Source organism: Calonectris borealis, chromosome 2 (genome assembly GCF_964195595.1).
Source record: "Calonectris borealis chromosome 2, bCalBor7.hap1.2, whole genome shotgun sequence".
NCBI classification, from domain to species: domain Eukaryota; kingdom Metazoa; phylum Chordata; class Aves; order Procellariiformes; family Procellariidae; genus Calonectris; species Calonectris borealis.
In genome coordinates this window covers 78,056,141-78,079,567 of record NC_134313.1, presented here as the reverse complement: position 1 = coordinate 78,079,567, position 23,427 = coordinate 78,056,141, and the positions used below count along the sequence as shown (strand labels likewise).

Here is a 23,427-nt window from a genome sequence, read left to right as displayed (position 1 = left end):
AGCCAAGCTGATATCTGCTGGACAGACAACACAGCAGGGCACAACCAGTCCAGGAGGTTTCTGGAGTGCATTGATGATAATTTCCTAACACAGGTGATGGAGGAACTGATAAGGAGAGACATGCTGTGGGACCAGATGCTTACAAACAAGAAAGAACTGGTCAGGGATGTGAAAGTCAGGGGCAGCCTTGACTGCAGTGACCATGAGATGGTGGAGTTCAGGATCACGAGGGCAGGAAGAAAGGCACAAAGCAGGATCATAACCCTGGGCTTCAACAGAGCAGACTTTGGCCTGTTACGGGACCTGCTTGGAAGAATGCCATAGGAGAGACATGGAGAGAAGAGGGGTCCAGGAGAGTTAGTTGATTTTCAGGGATAACCTCTTCCAAGTTAAAAAATGGTCCACCCCACATGCAGGACGTCAAACGAGTGGCAGGAGGCCTTCACAGATGAACACGCTATTTAATATCTTCATAAGTGATCTGGATGATGGGGTCAAGTGTACCCTGATGAAGTTTGCTGATGATACCAAACTGAGTGGGGAAGTGGACACTTCGGAAGGGAGAGCCACCCTGCAGGAAGACCTGGATAGTCTGGAAGAGTGGGCTAACAAGAACCTTATGAAGTTCAACAAGGACAAGTGTAAGGTCTTCCACCTGGGAAAACATAATCCAGGAGTGCAGCACAGGCTGGGATCTACCTGGCTGGGGAGCAGCTCTGTGGAAAGGGACCTGGGGGTCCTGGTGGACAACAAGCTCAATATGAGCGAACAGTGTGCTGCTGCAGCAGAGAAAGCCAACAGGATGCTGGGTTGCATCAACAAGGGCATCACCAGCAGAGATAAAGAGGTCATTATCCCACTCTACTCAGTGCTGCTCAGGCCACACCTGGAATACTGTGTTCAGTTTCGGTCCGTGCTCTACAAAAAAGATGTGGACAGGCTAGAGAGGGTCCAGAAAAGGGCCATAAAGATGATCAAAGGACTCGGAAGCCTGCCATATGAGGAAAGGCTGAGAGAACTGGGTTTGTTCAGCCTTGAGAAAAGAAGGCTTAGGGGAGAGACCTTATCACCATGTTCCAGTATTTAAAGGGTGGCTACAAAGAAGTCAGAGACTCCCTTTTTACAAGGAGTCACATGGAAAAGACGAGGGGTAATGGGTACAAGTTACTCCTGGATAGATTCTGACTGGACACAAGAGGAAAATTTTTCACAAGGAGAACAATCAGCCATTGGAATAATCTCCCCAGGGAGGTGGTGGGTTCCCCAACATTGGACACTTTTAAGATTCAGCTGGACAGGGTGCTGGGCCATCTTGTCTAGGCCGTGCTTTTGCCATGAAAGGTTGGACCAGATGATCCTTGAGGTCCCTTCCAACCTGGTATTCTGTGATTCTGTGATTCTATGATTCTATGAATTAGCTCCTGACAATGCTCAAATGTAAAAAGGAAGCATATACGAAAAGCAAGGACGGTCAGGTGACCCAGGAGAGGAGGGCTATAAAGACACTGTCTGAGCATGTAGGGACAGAGTTAGGAAAGCCAAAGCCATCTAGAGTTGAATCTGGTGAGGGATGTGAAGGGCAACAAGAAAGGCTTCTGCAGGTTCATCAGCATTTGAAGGAAAGTAGGGTACATGTAAGTCTGCTACCAAATGGGGTTGGGGACTTGGTGACAAAGGACAGGGAAAAGGCTGAGGTGCTCAATGCCTTTTTCACCTCGGTCTTTACTGGTAAATTTGCCTTCAGGAGCCCCAAGCTCCTGAGACACATGGGAAAGCCTTGAGCAAGGAAGACCTCACCTGGAGGAGGATCAGGTGAGGAAACATTTAAATCAACTGGACATGTATGAGTCCATGGAGCCTAATGGGATACACTCACAAGTGCTGCAGGAGCTAGGCAATATCATTGAGACCACTCTCAAATATCTTTGAAAGGTTATGGCAACTGGGGAATGTTCCCGAGGACTGGCAAAAAGCAAATGTCACTTCTATCTTCAAGAAGGACTAGAAGGAGGATCTGGGAAACTACAGGCGTCACCTCAATCCCAGGGAAGATGACGGAATCTTGAAGCTATTTCCGAACAAGAAGGTGACTGGGGCTAGGCAGCAAAGATTTATGAAGGGGAAATCATGCCTAAGCAACCTGACAGCCTTCTACAAGATGACTGCCTTGGGGGACAAGGGGAGAGCACAGGATATCGTTAAGACTTCCAATACTGTTTCCCATGACATCCTTACTGACACACTGATGAAATATGACTATATAAGTGGACAGTGAAGTGGAGTGAAAACTGGCTAAACAGGACAACAGAGAGATTGTGAAGACCTCATCCTTGGAGATATTCACCCCCCAATTGGACACGGTCCTGAGCAACCTGCTCTGTCTCTGCTTTGAGCAGCGGGGATGGACTAAATGATCTCTAGAGGTGCCATCCAACCTCTACTATACTATGACTGTGATTCTCTGCTCATGTGAGTCTTCAGTATGTGGTATAGACAACACAGGCAGAATCGGAGTTACTGTAAGAACGGGGTTTTACATACTTGTGCTCTTTGCGTCACACACACTAACATTTCACACCAGAGGAAAGTTTTGCATAGAACATTTCTTCTTCAGAATATATCACTTTGTAAAAGTAAATTTATTTGCAGGGCATGTAAATATCAAGAAAAAATCAATTTAGTTAAGAGGGAACATGACATGTTGATGACTTAATTGGAATTGAATGACTCACTTTCTATTCTCAAATGATTCATCTCTTATTTTTTAATTTGATATTATTTTATTGAATGTTCTCAAGTGTTCAAAGCAAAATGTTTTCTGTTCTACTTCACAGACAAAAAAAATTGGTTAGTATTTTCCTCCAATGAAAAAGGAAAGGCAGTTGTATCTATGAGCAGCAGTGAAAGTATTTGCATGTGTTGGACGTAATTCTCTTATCTAATCTGCACTGATTTAATTCTGTTGGATTTAAGACTTCATCCACCAATCTTTAAGAAGAGTGGAGAGATTTCCATTGACTTCATTGGGGCTTTTGCCTGTGAAAGGACAGCAGGGGTGGCTCCAAGGGAAGCAAGATAAGGTCATATTGAATATCAAATATTTACATTGGTCAACGAAAAGGAATTGGTATTATAGTACACTGACTAAACACATTTGCAGAGCAGTGGTTCCGTGTCTGGTCACATAGCAATCATAACACCCAGCTACATCCAGAGACGCAACCCAAAGTGGTTATTGCAGCGATCCAAAGGAGAGATTCCTCATTAACATCTACTAATACTCCAGTCCTCTTCAAGCTACTTACAGGCCTTAGGAGGCAAGCATATAGTTAAAATAGAAAAGGTATACTGTGAATGGAGAACCAAGAAAGATTCAGAACTGGACAAATGCCAGACACTTTGTTTTGCATTATCTGTCCTACACTGATCTATCCAAGGACTAATATTTAGCTGGTGGCCATCTGCCTTAAAAGGTACTAGAAGAAGTTGACATTTAGGAGCGTAAGTCAACAGAACAAGTATTGGGGAGAATCCTTTTTAGTCAACTCTGTAATAAAAAGAAGTCTCCTAAGAGAATTTTAACATTTAAAGGTCAGCTTGAAGGAACACTTTAGACACAGCAGACTAATAAAAATACCATTTTATAAAATATTTACTGTGTTTTGCAAGTAGCAAAAATATCACATGAAATTGGAAGTTATGAAGCTTTGCCTTAACCACTTCAAGGGAGGAAAGGAGATTATTTCCAAAAGCAAGCCTCGCATGAAGCAAAAGGATTTCTAGCAAGAACAGAAAACATTAGTTGTATAAAGTGTTAGATCATATTTAACTATGGATGTAAATCAGACTCCTGCCTTCTAAAAGCTAATCAGGGTGGGTACTTATGTTCGTAAGGTCTAGCTGCACAGCCTTCAATCTGTACTTTCCTTAAAGTCTTTCAAAACCTAAATGCAGCATTGAACATTACACTACAGATTCATTTTTCTTACCCCTGGCATAATGATCTTCTCAATGTCTTTAAAGACATCCTCAAAACTCTCAGGATCCTGGGGTGCACAGTCCGGAATGAGGGGCCTTAAATATCCTGGTTCCACATCTGGGAAGACCTGTCTTTTATCTATCTTCTCCAGGTAATCTGCAATATAGTCCACCATCTCCTTCCCTCTCTTGCGGAACTCTGCAGCATCCATGGGTATCAGAGTTTAGGACTTATTATCAGAAAAAAACCTAAAAAAAAAAAAGAAAAGAAAAGAAAAGTCACTTTTGAAATAAGATATTACTAGTTTTAAACCTGTTATTCAGATGATTTATAGGGTGCCTCACATGGCCTTTTTGAAAAGACCAAATGCCCTTTTATTTCTGCATAGTAGGCCAATGCCCATACAGTGTTGCATTCTGCTCCACTCCAGTATTAGCTGGACATAGTGTAAAGTAAATCACACTGTTAAATCGTTGATGCCTGGGTCGTGATGTAGATTGGATTAATACAGATAGGCTGTATCTGTATAGCACAGAAGAGCAGTAGAGGCACATCGATGCAGATTCAGAAATCACAGATTTAATCCCTACTGCTGCTGGTTGACACAAGGATGTAGTACTGTTATGTGGCACATAATCAACTCCCTCCCTCCTTATAAAGAAGAGGTCTAAGGAAATAGCATGCTGTGTGTCTCTATTATAATCTATAATACCAAGCTATAATAATCACAGTTATCACAGTGATCCGCTGTGCTGCCCTGTCATTTTATCTACTTCTTGCCTCCTGCCTTGCCCCAAGATTTAGCTTCTTTTCTCTTCACTGTAAATGCACCTGCTGTGCCATTTACAAAACCTTATTTCGTACCGAGGTTTCAATTAGAATTCACTTAGAGTTGATCTGTACTGTATTTTGCAGGAGGATGGGAGGAAGCTCTGTCTGGGGCTGTCCCTATTTCCAAGATGTTGGGCTGGAGCTCTAGGTGTGCTCTGAGCTAGGCTGAGCACACCCAAGGCGATGTTTGGCTCAGCTGAGACGAGCTGGAGGTTGCCTGCAAAGTGCTGTGCAAACATAAATTCATATTGCTAGGGTGCCTGCTCCTGCCATCCTGGCCCGCCCCACTTCTTTACTGTATGCGGCTGTGCATTCCGCGTGCTCAGTGAATACAAGGTTGAGACCACGGTACCCAGAAAATGTCCAAGAGTCTTTATACGCTCAGATTGAGTGAGTGATACTGTTCCTTGGGATCTAGTAACAAAATTGACAAGTGAAACAAGGATACTCTCTGCTGGTGTAAAGAATTGCTATGCTTAGTTCACAGACCTTCCAATCGTCACTTTGTAAGGAAGAAACTCTATTAAGCACAATGTGAATATTATGTAATTAAGAGACAATCTCTTAGATATCCGTTATTTGTGCTAAGGATTTATAACTGAGGACATCATTTGGAGAAAAGAGAGACCCTTCTGGGCTTTATTATATTTGAACTAGTACTGTCACGTTACAAAAGAAAGACATCATCGATCAACACCATCCTAGAGACATCTCTGCTGTTACAAATAGAGGATCTGGGATTTGTGTGGAGCAGCTGCTGTGGCTATTTAAGAAGGCAGGGTGCTGCTGTAGGTCATGAACCACTTCGGAAAGCAAGGATCTGCACAGTGGGGACTTCTACCCCCCCCAGAGAATAGCTGTTCTTGTGCTGTTTTGTTAGAGTTACGTTACTCTTTAACCATCATGTAAGAGTTTCTTTGGCTCTCTCTACGCTTTTCTGAAAGGGGAATTAGGACCTTTCTCAGATCTTGCTACTGAGTTGCCGGAAACGCATTACCAGTAGTCATTACCGTCCTCAGGGGCTTCTGGTGGGCAGCTTTGTGTGTCATCTCCCCTCTGAAAGACTGTGTTTGAGCAAGCAGTTTTGTTTCTACTCCTTTACAATCAGGATGATGCCATTTCTTCAATACCCCCCAAATCTTATGTGCATTTTCACGTGTTAAACACCTTTGATCACAGTTCAAAATTTTAATAAACCTTCTAAATAAGTCAGCATGAACTGCAGCAATCAATATGCATCTCTGTGGCAGCAATCTAATTACACCCCAAGGCTCAGTTCTTTCGTTTAGATATTTTTGCCAGAAGAAATCTAAATATTGTACTGTTTCACTTCTTTTTCAAAGTGTCTCTAACTTAACCCTTAGCTTACGCTACCATTATTTCTTTATGCTACTTCATTCATCAGTTCATCGCTATAGCGTGCTCTAAAGAACTTGCACCTGGTAATCTCTTCTTCTTTCCTCTGGTTTCAGAGATGAAAGCTGTGAAAATAAGAATTTAACCCACGACTGCCAAATTAGTGGGAGTTGCCTGAGACTGAACTGACTCAGAACTTGAGGATTTGGTGCTTCTAGCACCACTGAGTCACAGTTATTCCCACGGACTTTTACACATGGATCAGTGCAGCCGAACATCTCATTCGGTGTCTGTGGGTCCAATGAACTGCCAGTACAACGTCAGAACAGGTAAGAGTATCACGACACTACTCTCTAGCTTTACTTTGTATCAATCAAATATAAGGCATCATTTAACATGGAAGCTTCTGCGGATCGCTTGGTCTTTTCCCAAAATATAAATCAAACGGCATAAATTAAATAGCATCGTCTGTAAGCTCAAAACAGCTCACAAACACACAGACAAAAATAAGTTTACTTTATCATATTACCACAACATAGATACTATGTTATACAGCTTGTGACCATTTTTCTACCACCTAGATTCTGTTGGATCTGAAATTTCTTTCTATTCTAAGTAAGAGTTGCATCATCTTGTTCCTATATAGTACGCTGGTATGATTTATTGGCATTTTTATTATTAGCAGTTTGGACAAAGTTCTTTTTGGATATCAGGATAAGCAAACAAAATTTAGATCTAAACATCAGATACACATTCTGTGGTTTCAGCCTATGACCATGGAACCAAAATTTGTCAACTCAGTTTGACAAAGTACACATTTTAGAGAATCACTCAGATCTTCTTTGTTATTTGCTAGCTATAGTTCTTCCCAAGAACTGGAGGTCCACTGGTTCATCCTGACATTGTTTTGGCTGCACTACTTCTGTCATAAATCACTGTTGCAATAGCATTCACAAAATTCAGGGTAAAGAATTAAATTACAGGGGAAAGCCACTCTTTCGCATGGGGGAGGTAATTGAACCAGGAAGCTTAAGCATAAAGAATGGGACGATGAACCATCCACCCCAAATCTGCCATAGTGTTAGAAACTGATATAAACTAGTATCTAGTTAACCTCTAATGAACTTTCAAATTGGTTTGATCCAGTGAAATACATCAGTCTGCTTCAATCTGAAGCAAAGTATTTCATTCTTCTTTCCCCCAAAGACAATACTGAGACATTAAAATCTATCTAAACATCTATCTATTTTTATGTATCCAAGCATCTTCTTTCCTAAAAGTCCTTGCCTGAAAATTCCTTACCTACTGTAACACACATATCTCGCCAGGAACTGTGAAGGCATACTCCTTGCAGGAACACAGTGGTCATTTAAATTTTCCTTTCCACCTCCTATTTGATATCTGTTCTTCTGTGAGTGACAAGACCCACGTACACTCTCATCCCTATTTTTATTCTCTTCCTCGACTGTTCGTCACAGATTTCACTTCATCTGCTTGACAGTATTACTTGCTATGGAAGCCACATCCAGCGGACTGAATATCTGACAACAGTAATGCTTACCAGTTAGTACTATAAAAATGCAAATTACTTCACCTCTCTACCAGTACAGAATATTTCTCTCTTCTACCCCTCGCATGCATATACAACACGTGTACAATGCAACGACACAACGCATGGAGAGAGACCTTCCCTCTGTGACGGTACGTTTTAAAAATACAGAATGTGATTTTCTAAGAAGCAGAATGCCTCAGACAACTCAGCCCTTAGGGTCTACAACGAAAACACTGTTTGAGAGCATCCATATTTTCTGAAGGGCTGAGTGTTACAATCTGTGTGCACTTGAAATATCCACTTAAGTCAAAGGGACTTCAACTGCAAAATAATGCAGGCCAAGTTTCCGAAACTAAATGGAAATTTTGGAGAAACGGAGCCACTCTCTAAAGTATTTAATAGTGCTCTATTTTCTTGAAGGACCATGAAGAGTGATAAAGGCTCCATGCTCTCAGGGATCCCACGCCTCCCAAGATGAATTTCAGCATATTCCACACCTGCCAGCTGAACCCCAAGTGAGGAGAGCACAGGTTCTCAGGAGGCACCCAGCCTAATTATCAACCTCTACCACTTCGTAAGCACAGCCCGTATTCGAATTCGTCAACAGCCGCACTCTGATTGATAAAATACAATTTTACCAAACATATATTATGTCTGAGTACTTGTGTTCCCAGCAAGAGTCGATGGATATTGTCACCACTGCATACGTCTTCAGATCAAGTCCTACCTTACTGGAGAAGATTGAGTTTTGCTCTTAACTTTAGGTAAAAACAAGAACAATCATGTTAAACTTTTTAAATGATATCAATGTATCTTTTTTCTTTTTTCTTCATATATAAACTCTTTGCTCTTTAATTTTGCTGGGATTTGTCACAGGACAAGCACACTACACAATCTAAAGTTGACATATCCTTTGCTGCTTTGTTTAAACTTCTCCTTCTACCTCAGTGCACTGAAATTAGAGGACGGCAACATTTTGTATTAGTGAAGCTACCGGAAACTGCTGTTAGTCTTTAGATTGCATATTCAGTATAATCATTTGCAAACCGTTTTCTACTTTATTTGAAACTGAACCACACTGAAAAATGAGCTGTTTACGCACCATTAAGTATTAAATACATTTATAGGTATAATTTTATGTAGATAACATTCAGCTTATTCATTATTTCTGTTAAAAAGTATTGTCTGTAATTTTAGAATCTGTTTTTTGCATTAACTAAATATAAATGTAAAAGATTTCTAAATACTCTCAGGAAATTTGTTATGAGGAAGAAAAAGAGGAAAAAGAGGAAAAAGGAGAAAAAGAGAACAGATGAGGAGAGAGGTATATTCGACATATCATAACTGTTGTCCAGTTCATCACAGTAAAATAAAAACCAGCTCACATCATAATAAAATCTTTTAGCAGCTCCTATTATTAAATACAGAAAGGAGAACACATAGACGCATTAATAGCACCTTAAACTGATAGCTGCTCCAAAAAAGTAATAACTGTATGTCTTTCCAATAAATAAGACAAGTGCACTTGCTATTCTGCCGACTGATTGTTGCAGAAGATAATGTAATTAAAAGGCTTGTGGTGCGACAGTGACACCACTGACGCCCTGAGGACTTTCTCCTATTGAACCCAACACGCTGAAGGTTTCTGCAGCTGTCGCTACCGTCAAGCTAAACTTCTCCTGTTGGCAATAGGAGTATTGCCTGAATAAGGACTGTAGGATGCATTTTATTTCAGCGTGAGTAAAAAGGAACGGGATCTACTCTCTACTTCCACCTTTGCACAAGCCAAGAATTAGATATATACGTTACAGGCCCTACATTCCATTTAAAAATTTCATTTTCCAGGCAGAAGTCGCTGGTTTTATTCATTGCTGTCACTGGCACAAGGTTTGCAACTTAGTAATTTTCCCTTCTGAGGTCTTATTATGCAGATGGGAAAGGGTTATTTCTGAGGAAAACCTCTCCCTAAAACGTCACGCATTGAATTTGTCTTGAAAATTTTGTTATTCAAAGTATTTGGCAGTGAATTTCTCAAGGTCTGCTTGGTTGTTCAGAACTGTTGCACTTGGAAAGACAAGATACCAACTTTTGGATACATGGGATTCTGCATAAATGTACATAAACAGTTATAGCTGACATACATCATATGTAGAGACAAGCAAACACAATAGGAGAGGTGCACACTACATTGTGCAAACTTAGGTGAAAAGGAAATGCTTTTTGAGCACCCTGGATTATCCCTAAACTAGCACAGGCTGGCTGTTTATTAGCCGAGCTCCCACTCTAAGTAACCAATTGTTGCATTAATCCCAGCGTACCTGCTTGCATTCAATAACCACAAAGCTTTAAGGACAGAGAGCGTTACTTACAGCGAGTCGGTAAGGTTTTTCCTTCTCCTCTGTCTTTCTCACTGTCTGTCTCTGCTCCTCTGTGACAGCTATAAAGCGCAGAGGATGCAGTTGCCAGCATATATAGGCAGAGTATCCACGTCCCCTCAGCCTATCACAGCCAAGCGCTTTGCATTGAACATGAAGCAGCAGCATCTCCCCCTCCTCCCACACCTCCTCCAAAATATACTGAGCAAAAAAGCTACCCGAAAGGCAGACGGATCTGACTGAGAAACGGCCGTGCCTACGGTAACTGTGAAGTGAAGTGGTGTGCGTTTCCTTCCATGAACTCCATTAACAAGTCTGACAGTGAGTGTCGGATCACATGCTCCCGCTTGTTACACACTCCGGGACATTTCTGCTGTGGCTGTTGCTGTAAAAGCAAGTGCTTCTGTGAAATGTTATTTTCATGAAAGAAACGCAGATACGGCTGAAATACCACTCAAGTGACAGCAAGCTCTGAACAGGTATACATGTGGGATTAACATCCTCGGACATGCTGTATTTAACTTCTTCCAGTTTCTCTCTTTCATCATACGTATATTCAAAAGCAATAGTAAATGTTCGAGATTTATTTCCCTATTCTAAAAGAAAAGTTTCACGGGGAGTTCTCTTTCCTGGATGAATCCAGGTAACTGCCTGTCATTTTTATTTAGTTCAAGTTTGTTTTAAAAAATACTATCAGCATTCCATAGTCCTGAACAGCTTATAGCCAGGTAGTGTGGCAGGAGGTCTGGGACAGCCACTGCTCCCAGACCGGTCTCTCGTGCACTGCAGTATTACAGCCAACCTCTTCGTGAAGGAGGAAAAAGTTCTGCCTGTCATATATTTTAAAACTGTCATGGCTGTGCTTGCTGTTATAATGATATATACGGCCAATTATAACTCTGCTATAGTTCTGAAAGAGCCTGTTCAAAATAAAAACAGGACCTAAAATCCACAGATAGGCTTGCGGGTTTCATTGCGCTTGTTGTGCTAGATGCTACTCTGTGATCTGACTTGCATCTTCAGTTCTTGGGTTGCGTCTGCTGTAATGATCAGTCTATAACCTTGAAAGCATCAAGAAATCCCAGGGTCGGCTGCAGCCGGCTCTCAGTTGTTTTCCACCACAGATCAATTCCTGAGTGCGCAGGGTTACAGCCTGGGCAAATCGGGACCCCATAAGAAAAGAAGTGTTTTGGAGATTTTTCCTATTTTTGCTTTCTCCCTGAAGCCAGCTGAAAAGGCTGAAAATTCAAAATACGTCGTAGGGGTATGAGAGATGCAGAAACTGAAGATGTCTCTAGTAAACATAAAGATAACTCAAATCTAACTTCAACGTTTCATCCCAATGGCTTGCAAAACGTAAATAACTTGCAAAGAAAATTAAAAATTGAAACTAAAATTAAGATCGGAGTATTAAAATGCCGGTTTAATCAATCAGAGTGTTGAAATACCACCTCAGAGTCACCTGATGTGTCTTTACCTTTCTGCTGTACCTGAAACTTACCATAAAAGTTGCTGTGACCAGGCAGTAACTGCATGTTCTATTAAAATCATATTTACTTTCTTTCTCAGGAAGAAAAAGGAAATACAGGGTGAGAGGTACAACGGGCAAGATGGAAACAAGGAATTAAATGCCCTTCTAAAAAGCATACCCCATGTCTCTATAATTCTAACAATTCTTGTGGCTCATACCACTTTTCATAATCCTCCTCATCAACTGTTGGCAATTCGCAAATCTTTGCTTAACACAATCTTTCTGTGGCGGACAAAAGCAAGATCATTCAGTTTTCCGTAGCAGGTGCTGGCTAAGTCAGACCTGCTGCGGCCCTGCAAATTTGTTCCAGACCTTTCAGTGCTGGCTCTTTCACAGAGAAGAACTTCTCTTACTGCTGAAACACAAGGAATAGAGATCTCCCCTCTGCTGCCAAACTGTTTCAAAATTCAAGGTACCAGCACGTGAGAAATAACAGATGATCCTAAAAGGTTTAAAGGCCAGGGCTTGTTGGTGCGCAACCAACAGACCATATTATTCACAGCTAACACGAGACAGGCTTCAACACGTTTTTGCACATGGAGGTATGTCACCCTGATGATGATATATAATGATGCCGTGCCCATGCAGCAATGGTCCCAATTTATTACCATTGCTGAACTCTTTGGTTTGCAAACAAGGTGGGAGAGATAACGTGTTTGAACAGGAGGCTCCAGCGCAGCACCGAGAACGATGCGGACAATGTGTTATCAGTCACCTTGCAGTCCCATTGCCAGCCCCTGTGCACAGACATGGATCAAAGCAGAGGGAGTTAAACAGTTTGTACCCACTTACCAACAGTTTTCCCCTCTTCCATCGTTATATAATGCAGATTAGAAATTAAAAGGCACTTTTCCCCAGCCTTCAGTCCAGTTTTGATTAGACGGCTTTACTCCCAACTTTATTTTCCCCCACCTAATAGCATGACACTCATCTCATGCCAGCCTCCCAGTGCGGCTATAGTTACTAAATTTGGTCGAGATGTGTCTGTGCTGTGGATCACTGAGCCTAACAGTATTTGAACAAACCTGTTCTGAGCTGTAATGTGAAGGGCTTTAAATTGACTCAGATATCATAAATATCTTGGGTATTCAGAAAAGAACGTGAAACAATTAATTAGGAATCATACTAGCACAATGCTTGTGGCTGTTTTCAACATTTGGTGTCAAAGGAACAGTCACTGTTGCCTAAGCCTAAGAAAAAACCCTGGTTTGTTGCTCTGTATTTGGTTTACTCCTTATCTGTACTTTGAGGATGCTATTTGGAGGCTGCAGGCCTTTTTTCCTGCTTCCCTCACTGTGGCTCCTTCAGAAGAAAAACAGTAGTAGAACCCTGCCTTTGTCTGTCTTTTTTTTCCCCAATATATTCTTCCATGAATGTAGTAATACCAGTAATGGAAAAGGAAATTATCTACAAAAGGAAAAGGAAAGGAAAAATCTCTAAGAATCACTCCGATGTGCTGGAATGAAAAGTCCTTATTTATATACCATAAACAAGGTCCAATCTGCATGAGCCACAAAGATGAGACAAGACAGAAGAGAATTTTTTAGCAGAAATGTGCAAATAACAATTTTCTGGATAAAACAGAGGGTGCGTTTCCTTTGGAAGAGAGTAAGAATTACATAAAGCCTTCAGACGCAAATAGATGGATTACTTGCATCGTACGAGGATAAAAACTAAGTCTCCTGCAGAACATAAGTAGACTTTGCAACAGATTAGCCAGGAGATGAATCTCAGACAGAGCTGACAAACCGGGAAAGTATCTCTTATTTTTCATGAATATTTTATGTGTGATTTGTTTTGCCCGTTCAGTTCCGGTTTGCTGCCTGTGTGAATATGTGAAGGTAAACCAAAGAAGGGTAACAAGGAACTGCTAACAAAGTGAACATGGACACAGACTCAAACACACAGCTTCGGAGGAGTTAACCTACCACTTGCTGGTTGGAGGCAGCTTTACTCTTACGGAAGCAAGCCTACAGAAAAGAGAGAGGTTGTGATGAACTGAAAAAGTGTCAATAGAAAAACTGACAGGCTGTGAAGAGTCACAGAGGCAGTGAGAGCAGGTTGCAATCACAGTAGGCAGGCTCTCCCAATACAGAGATAGGAATAGCTTCTGCTGTGAGCTGAGATGTGCTTACCTAGGGGTGTAGGCACTGCTGGGGCACTCATCCAGCCCTATACTGCTCACAGAAAGGATTTTCTCAAGCACTGACCGCTGTGAGCCTCACAGAAGCTGTGGCTCAGAGACGAAACGCTATCAGGGCTTAAATGTGCTATGAAGACCTCATGTCAGAAAAGCAAATCATAGGAATTAGTTTATGAATGGAATAGTCCGTGTGGGTGAAAAGCCAGACCCAAGTGAGGCAGGAGGAACAAGTTGGCTTGAGATACGGAGGGGAACATAACGCAGTCTTTGTTCTTACATGATTTGTTTTGATCACTGCTTACAAAGATGTCAAAGATCACATAAGGCTTGGTCCAGAGGACATTTTGTCACTGTGATTAATGCATTGTCATGAAGACCATGCGCTACCATGCACTGCTTGCAATAAGCTTCACCAAGATGAGCCGCGAGTCATTCTTTATGGGATGAGCTGTCCAGGTCTCCGGCTGCAGGGAGTGCCTGAGCCTGTCACTTGTACCGGAGGGCAGCAGAGACAACACCTATGTGCGGTGTGACCAGGTGGATGATCTGCTCAGCCTGGTGGCAGAGCTGAAAAAGGAAGTGGAGAGGTTAAGGAGTATCAGCGAGTGTGAGAGGGAGATAGATTGGTGGAGCAACACCCTACCATCCCTGAGGCAAGGGCAGCACATGGAGGCTCCACAAGAAGCAGAAGATCCCCTGCCCTCTTGCCACCAGGCAGAAGGAGGGGACCTAAGAGATGGGGGGGGAAATGGACACAGGTCCCTGCTAGGGGCACCAGGCAAATCCCCACCCTGCCTCCCTCACCTTCCCAGTTGCCCTTACACAACAGATATGGGGCCCTGGAACTTGAGGGACAAGCAAATGTGGAGGTAGATGAAGGTCCATCCAGGGGGTTGCCCAGGGTGAATCAGTCAGACCCACACATTACGACTGCCTCCGCTAAGTAAAAAAGGAGGGTAATTGTCGTAGGTGATTCCCTTCTGAGAGGGACAGAGGGCCCAATATGCCAACCAGACCCATCCCACAGGGAAGTCTGCTGCCTCCCTGGGGCCCGGGTTAAGGACATTACTAGGAAGCTCCCTGGTCTGGTACAGGCCTCCGATTACTGCCCGCTGTTGGTTATACAGGCTGGCAGTGAGGAGGTTGCAGAGAGAAGTCCCAAAGCGATCAAAAGGGACTTCAGGGCACTGGGGCGACTGGTGGAAGGATCGGGAGCACAGGTAGTGTTTTCCTCAATCCCTTCAGTGGCAGGGGGGAATACTGAAGGGAACAGGAAAACTCATCGGATCAACACGTGGCTCAGGGGCTGGTGCCATCGACAGAATTTTGGCTTCTTTGATCATGGGGAGGTTTACACGGCACCAGGCCTGCTGGCGACGGACGGAGTTCAGCTGTCTCACAGGGGGAAAAGGATTCTCACTCATGAGTTGGCGGGGCTCATCGAGAGGGCTTTAAACTAGGTTCGAAGGGGGAAGGGGGTAAAACCAGGCTCACTAAAGAAGAGCCTAGGGACCGCACGCCAATGTCGGGAGAGAAATCGGCAGCCCAGCTCAAGTGCATCTACACCAATGCACGCAGCATGGGCGGCAAACAGGAGGAGCTGGAAGTCATTGTGCAGCGGGGTAGCTATGACTTAGTCGCCATCACGGAAACATGGTGGGATGAGTCTCACGGTTGGAGTGCTGCAATGGATGGCTATAAGCTCTTCAGAAGGGACAGGCGAGGAAGGAGAGGCCGTGGGGTAGCCCTGTATGTTAGGGAGTGCTTCGACTGTCTAGAGCTCAACGATTGTGATGATAAAGCCAAGTGCTTGTGGGTAAGGATGAGGGGGAAGGCCAACAAGGCAGATATCCTGCTGGGAGTCTGTTATAGACCACCTAGCCAGGACGAGGAGGCAGATGAAGCATTCTACCAGAGGCTGGCAGAAGTCTCACAGTAGCTAGCCCTTGTTCTCGTGGGGGACTTCAACTTTCCGGACGTCTGCTGGAAATACCACACGGCAGAGAGGAAACAATCGAGGAGGTTCCTGGAGTGTGTGGAAGATAACTTCCTGATGCAGCTGGTGAGGGAGCCTACCGGGGGAGGTGCCTCGCTTGACCTGCTGTTCACAAACAGAGAAGGACTGGTGGGAGATGTGGTGGTTGGAGGCCGGCTTGGACTTAGCGACCATGAAATGATAGAATTCTCGATACTCGGTGAAGTAAGGAGGGGTGGAAAGGAAAACCGTTACCGTGGACTTCCAGAGGGCGGACTTTGGCCTGCTCAGGACACTGGTTGAGAGAGTCCCTTGGGAGACAGTCCTGAAGGGAAGGCTGGACGTTCTTCAAGAATAAAGTCTTAAAGGCGCAGGAGCAGGCTGTCCCCATGTGCCGTAAGAAGAACGGGCGGGGAAGACGACCGGCCTGGCTGAACGGGGAGCTCTTGCTGGAACTCAGGGAAAAAAAGAGAGTTTACCACATGTGGAAGAAGGGGCAGGCAACTCAAGAAGAGTACAGGGATCTCGTTAGGTCATGCAGAGAGGAAATTAGAAAGGCAAAAGCCCAGCTAGAACTCAACCTGGCCACTGTCATGAGAGACAACAAAAAATGCTTTTACAAGTATATTAATGACAAAAAGAAGGAGAATCTCCATCCTTTATTAGATGCAGAGGGGAACATTGCCACCGAGGACGAGGATAAGGCTGAGGTACTTAACGCCTTCTTTGCCTCAGTCTTTAATAGTCAGAGCAGTTATCCTCAGGGTATTCAGCCCTCTGAGCTGGAAGACAGGGACGGTGAGCAGAATGAACCCCCCATAATCCAAGAGGAAGCAGTTAATGACCTGCTACGCCACCTGGATGCTCACAAGTCTATGGGGCCGGATGGGATCCACTCGAGGGTACTGAGGGAGCTGGCAGAGGAGCTTGCCGAGCCGCCCTTCATCATTTACCAGCAGTCCTGGTTAACTGCGGAGGTCCCGGATGACTGGAGGCTTGCCAGTGTGAAGCCCATCTACAAGAGGGGTTGGAAAGAGGATCTGGGGAACTACAGGCCGGTCAGCCTGACCTCGGTGCCGGGGAAGATTATGGAGCGGTTCGTGTTGAGGGCGCTCACCAGCCATGTGCTGGACAACCAGGGGATCAGGCCCAGCCAGCACGGGTTCATGGAAGGCAGGTCCTGCTTGACCAACCTGATCTCTTTCTATGACCAGGTGACCCGCCTACTGGATGAGGGAAAGGCAGTGGATGTGGTCTACCTGGACTTCAGTAAAGCCTTTGACACTGTCTCCCATAGCATTCTCCTAGAGAAGCTGGCGGCTCACGGCTTAGACAGGTGCACTCTTCGCTGGGTAAAAAACTGGCTGGACGGCCGAGCCCAGAGAGTTGTGGTGAACGGAGTTAAATCCAGTTGGTAACTGGTCACGAGCGGTGTTCCCCAGGGCTCAGTACTGGGGCCAGTCTTGTTCAATATCTTTATCAACGATCTGGATGAGGGGATCGAGTGCTCCCTCAGTAAGTTTGCAGACGACACCAAGCTGGGTGGGAGTGTTGATCTGCTGGAGGGTAGGAAGGCTCTGCAGAGGGACCTGGACAGGCTGGATCGATGGGCCGAGGCCAGCTGTATGAGGTTCAACAAGGCCAAGTGCCGGGTCCTGCACTTCGGCCACAACAACCCCAGGCAACGCTACAGGCTTGAGGAAGAGTGGCTGGAAAGCCGCCCAGAGGAAAAGGACCTCGGGGTGCTGGTTGACAGCTGGCTGGACATGAGCCGGCAGTGTGCTCAGATGGCCAAGAAGCCCAACGGCATCCTGGCCTGTATCTGAAATAGTGTGGCCAGCAGGAGCAGGGAGGTGATCATGCCCCTGTACTCGGCACTGGTGAGGCTGCACCTCGAATACTGTGTTCACTTTTGGGCCCCTCACTACAAGAAGGACATTGAGGTGCTGGAGCGTGTCCAGAGAAGGGCAACGAAGCTGCTGAAGGGTCTGGAGCACAAGTCTTATGAGGAGCGGCTGAGGGAACTGGGGTTGTTTAGCCTGGAGAAGAGGAGGCTGAGGGGAGACCTCATCGTGCTCTACAACTACCTGAAAGGAGGTTGTAGTGAGGTGGGTGCTGGTCTATTCTCCCAAGTAACGAGCGATAGGACGAGAGGAAATGGCCTCAAGTTGTGCCAGGGGAGGTTTAGATTGGACATTAGGAAAAATTTCTTTCCTGAAAGAGTGGTTAAACATGGAAAAGGCTGCCCAGGAAAGTGGTTGAGTCACCATCCCTGGAAGTATTTAAGAGACGTGTAGATGAGGCGCTTGGGGACATGGTTTAGTGGGTATGGTGGTGTTGACAGTTGGACTCGATGATCTTAGAGGCCTTTTCCAACCTTAATGATTTTATGATTCTATGATTCTATGAGAACAGCATTGGCGTCTCCTCCTAAAGAGCTTGTTGGTGCTCAGTTGTCTGAGATTACAGCAAGTGCTATGGCAAGGGATCATACTGGTGTTCTTGCCCCTCCTCCCTGACAGCTTTGTTGCAAAGGTGCCTTTGACTCCCCTTCAGTCCTGTGCTAACATGAGCACCTTTCTAGAAAAGACCAATGCCAATTTTCTGGAGAATTTATGCTTAATATAACATAAAAGTTACCGAGTATATGGACTTCCTCCAAGAAAGAGAAATTACTTTACGCATAACACAGACCCCGGGCTCTGGAGAATTGAGTGGGAACTGAATCTTCCACATCCACAGGTCTCGCTGATCACCGACACATGTTCACAGCTGAAGCCATGAGTAAGGTAATGTTTGCTACCTTCTGCTGTGGGTTATTGTCTGCGACTCAGAGGTGGCAGGGATATACGTACACGCCTCAACTGCTTGAGTGCAATGTATGATTTTTGCTTCGGAAGATGCATTTACACTAAGATGAGAGGCTTCCCATTGGAGCCATGTGACCGGTATGCCCTGCTCCTGACTCCTGGTAATACGGTGAGCATAACCAACGCCATTTCCTAAGACAAACAGCCATAATACGTAAGCGTGCTGATCACGTATCACCTCCATCTCTCTTCCCCTTTTCAACACCGAGGTTGTCACCAAGATGCGATGACCCCCGTTATAGAACAGCCAGATCCCCCGTCAGCATTGTGACAAGACTACTTGCCCACCGAGCGTTGCTACCAGGATGTGGTGACACCCATTATGGGACAGGGAAGTGTAACAGCACACGAGGTATTATCTATAAAATCAAGCAGCTGCAAGTCCTGCTGCTGGACAGCAAAACCCGGGATCCCCTAATGGTCTGGGATGCATCCACCGTTGTTTTCTTCCTCCGAAGATTCAGTAAGTGACTGATGTTCTTTTGGGTAAAGTCTCAGTCCAGATGATGATTATTGTATCATGCACTGATTATTAAGAATTTGACCCGATCTGCAGAGGGTCCAGGTGACTAAAAGTCTAGGTAACTAAAGACTCTAGATAGTAAGAAAGCTATACTGATTACTAGAAATTTTGCTTAACTGAAAGTAAGATAGTTGATAAAAACTTTGTGCTACAATAAGCTACACTAAATGCTAGAAATTGTCGATAACAACAAGCTATGCTGATAATTAAATATTTTATGTAATTATAGAGCTGTAATTGTAACTACAACCCAGTGGCCAGTCCTCATTCTAGCAAGGATCCCTGAAAGAACCTGCCTGTCCCTGTAGCATGGGGTGACAGAGCCACCAAGTGTTCACACGCTCCGTCCTGCCAACTGCTAAGAAGGGCAATCATCTCCAGCCAGGAGGCAAACCAGCCAGCCAGGAAAGAGAACAGCTCAAGCTGCTGCAGGTAGCTTCACCACAGCGCAGCCAGCCGTATCCCCGCTCAGAACTGCCTGCCACCTGTTCTCCTTATGACACTCTTCACTTCCACACCTCCGATAACCACAGCTTCCACATTACCATTAGCAGAGACAGGCTCTCATTTAAACAGGATTTACATGTGACTGGAGGAGAGGCAGTCAAACAAGAAGGATGGTCCGAAGCATTGTGCCCAGAGACCTTAGTTCAAGGTCTTGTTTTCAAGTACAAATGCAAGTCTTTGCCATGTGCTGTGCAATTCTGGGTAAGTCCTCAGGGGCAGCTTCCATTAAATATTTTGCTAGGAAGGGTTGTTCTCTTCCAGCTTATTTTTCTGGGTTGCCACATTTGGCTCCAACTCCATCTGGAATCCAAATGGCCTAAATCTCGGCCAGGTTTGAAGTGGCAGCACCTCCCCACCCACACTCCGGCAGAGTTTGTCTCTGGTCAGAGGCGCAGATTTCGAACCTCTGTGGGCTGAGGTCAGATGCTGCCAGCTGAAGCAACCTGCCTTCACAGCAGCCTGATCTTCTGCATAGTCCTCTGAAAGACAGTCTAGGAAACTTTTGGGAGTTTTGAGATTTCTGGTTTTTTCTTCCTGCTAACTCTTTCAAAAAAAAAATCTCTTTTATTTAGAAGTGATCTTGATTTGCGTAGTCTTAAGAGACATCTCTTCCACATCTACCACCAGGCGAACTTTTGTCAGAAGGAAGTGGCTAAGAAATGTCATTTTTTCACTCTTCTTCATCGCTCAGAGAATACAGAATGGAGGGAAACTATGCGGAGGGAGGGAGAGTCACTACCACATTTTATGTTACACACTTTGCGACATATAATGGAGCAAAATACTTTTCCCGCCGATAGCTTCTGTCGACTTCCAGGTGACAGTATTTTCAGTTTCCTTCTTTCAACAAGACACCAACCTAAACCTCTGCCTATTGCCCACTGAAGGAAAAATGAAGAAAACTGCTCTGCATCTACGTTCGCTGACTTGTGAATGATTCACAAGCAGTTAATGTTTTACACTCGTTGCTAATTTTGTTTCTTAATATGTGTGTTCGGCATGTAAAATCACATTAACCTTTCATCAAAATTGTGATTTATTTACTGTATCTTACACAATAATAAACTCATACAACTCAGGTGAGTAGTCTGCAAGTGATGTAACTGCAGCCTTCAAGAAAAATAGTTGGAGTAATTAATCTACTATATAAAAAAATAAAGCTTAGCTCAAGATTCTTCAACTGCAAGTACAATGCATGTCAAGCACATTCCAAGCCTGCAACATATTGCTAAGATAAAGGAAATAACTCAATGTGATGTTACACAAGGGATGAATTACATGACCTCCTTACAAAGGAAGACACTTGCTAGTCACTGAAAAAACATGAGAAATAGTGTTATAATCTATTTAATGGATGCTTACAAAAACCAGTTGGTTTCTACCAATCCTAGGATAGCAAGCTGTCACAAAAAGCCCAACAGTATTTCTGGATCCTCAGGACAATACACTTCCCTTCAGCTCTGCAGCTTATAGCTCTGCTGGCTGCTACTGCTGCTACCCAGGAAGACAAGTGTAAAACTTGATGGCAAGGTGACCAACGCATCCTCAGCTAGCATGTGGAAGACGGCTGGGGAATAAGGGGTCCAGAGCACGTGTTAAGACTCAAAACATTCGCTATGGTTCCGCCTGTTGAATTTGGAATAGAGATAGGTGCAGCTGTGGGTTTTCTTACAATGAAGCTGTAGTCACATCCTCATCAGGCATCTAAATTTAATTATTTTTTTCCAGGAAAAATGGGCTGAATTTTGGGATTGGGATCGAGCTGGGAGTGCAGAGGCACTGTGCGGTGAAGCAGAGAATAACATACAAATTACAGCAGAGGACACAACTTCCTGTACTCACAGCTCAGCTGCACTCCATCATCTAGCACCACCCATTTCATATTTCTCTCTCTCTTTGTCCTGTTAAACACCTATTGAATGAGCCATTTATATTCATACCATTTCCTATTTGGTTGAAAAGGGAACCTTCCTGCTGCTTTTCACATACATGAATGGCGCTTCTAGGTCTACATTTGTTCTGTTTTCCTTCCCGTTTCCTTTTACAGATATTTTTCTTGAGCAAAAGGATGTTTTACGCCACTTTGGATACAACAAATTGTGATGCATCATCTTAGTAATTTCAAGGCATCTTCACTACTTGTCAGAGGCTTCTGTTGTTAAAGTAACTACCAGTAGTCTGTAGGAACTGTGTTTTTTCAAAAGACCAACCCTCTTCTGAAAACAAGTACTGGATTAACGTCTAACATGGAGTAGTGCTGAGCAGTAGAAATTGCAAGAAGATGACAAATCAATACCTGGCGGCAAGGTCAGCTACATTAGATGTGATACTTTTTGTAATGTAATAATGTTGTAATAACGCGATGTAGTAACGTTCAAAGCTTCAGAATAGCGATCGTCCTTCTTCATGACACAAATTTTTGCATTTTATGTGCCAAACATCTGTACACTAAAAATAAATACTTGAAAGCAATGTGCAGCAAATAGCCTCCATCACAAGTTCTTTTCAAGAATGAGGCTGTGGAGGCTACACTTTCGGCTAGGAACAAGCAAGATAAATCAGAGGTGTGTGAATATGCCTTTCCTAGTAAAACAGCACAAACAAGCCAGTCGGTCCACCACAGAACCTGCGGAACATTGAGATCATTTTAAGTTTCAAAAACAATGGAACATCAGACTTAGGGATGATTTTCTAAACAAAAAGGTAACCAAAATGTGGGTTTTAACAGCCATTTTCAACAGCAGGATAAATAAGAGCAGGTGAGAAAGAAGGTGCTAACAGAGAGTACTTACTGATCTGTAATAAAGTTTTCTCTTTTGTAAGATTAATAACACTGACTTCCCTATAACACTTTTAATACCTAACTCCTTCTACCGGCTATGAAATTTCACCCAAATTTATGTGTCCTTAAAATGACTACTCATCAAGAGGTATTACATCAAAAAATGTTGCTCAAAAAGGGCGCAACGTATTTTTAAGAAATATATATTAAAAAGGATAAGAAATCTTCTCTTGAAAAATTAGAAAAATGTTGCCCAAAGGAACCTCCAAAATAAAGAAGAAGTTGTAGCAACAAAGACTGAGATTTGTTCTTTTTTGTTTTTTTCTCTTTTTAACCTGGGAAGGAAACGTGAGGAAACCACAGTAGTCGCAAATGAGTAGTTCACTACTCAATCTTAAAGTCATTTAAGGACTAGGACGCAGTTAAGTAAATACTGGGCTGAACAGAACGACATTCAACACGGTAGCAAATTACTGTAATGTTTTTTTAAAAAGGAAGAGTAAAGGAGTAAAAAATATGTTTGTATTTCAGATTCTTGGATAGTGCTAGAAAGGAAATCAACCAAAGCCAGGAGCATACTCATTAGGATGTACAATAGAAATACGCATCAATAACCTTGCAAAGGAGGGGTAGAGGTAGGCGTAAGAACAACCCGGGACATGGATTCACACAAAGGTTGTGTGCTGTGGGCAGATAGTCTTGACATGGGCCTTGTAACTAGCTAAGCTGCTGATGCAGCTACAGACAATCCTTAGACTTGCATATAATCATAATAATGTATTCTATTTTTTGTGTGTTTCTTATCTTTCCTTAGCACAAAACCCATTTGTAAGGCTCTGGGCTTTATTTTTTGAAGTTAAACTTTGCATCATAATAAACGTTATTGTCAGTGGCCTGGCACAGTAAGGCACCTATCCTGGCAGGTGTGGCAGGCCCCAGAACCGTGGTCCTGCAATGCTCACTCAGGAATCAGCACCTACGTACCTGGTCTCCAGGTATCTAA

General features: G+C 43.8%; 1 protein-coding gene across 3 annotated transcripts in view; it reads right to left on the bottom strand.

Annotated features, from left to right (window-relative positions):
* The window catches only part of DDC (dopa decarboxylase), a 62,010-nt gene extending 51,854 nt beyond the window's left edge, over positions 1-10,156 (bottom strand). For all 3 annotated transcript variants that reach the window (XM_075142379.1, XM_075142381.1, XM_075142382.1), the window contains exons 1-2: positions 10,088-10,156; positions 3,990-4,227 (exon numbers count right to left, since the gene is read on the bottom strand). In XM_075142379.1, the coding sequence (XP_074998480.1) occupies positions 3,990-4,190 (201 nt within the window). In that variant the 5' untranslated portion in view covers positions 4,191-4,227; positions 10,088-10,156. The remainder of the gene's footprint in view (positions 1-3,989; positions 4,228-10,087) is intronic.
* Between the last annotated feature and the right edge of the window lie 13,271 nt (positions 10,157-23,427).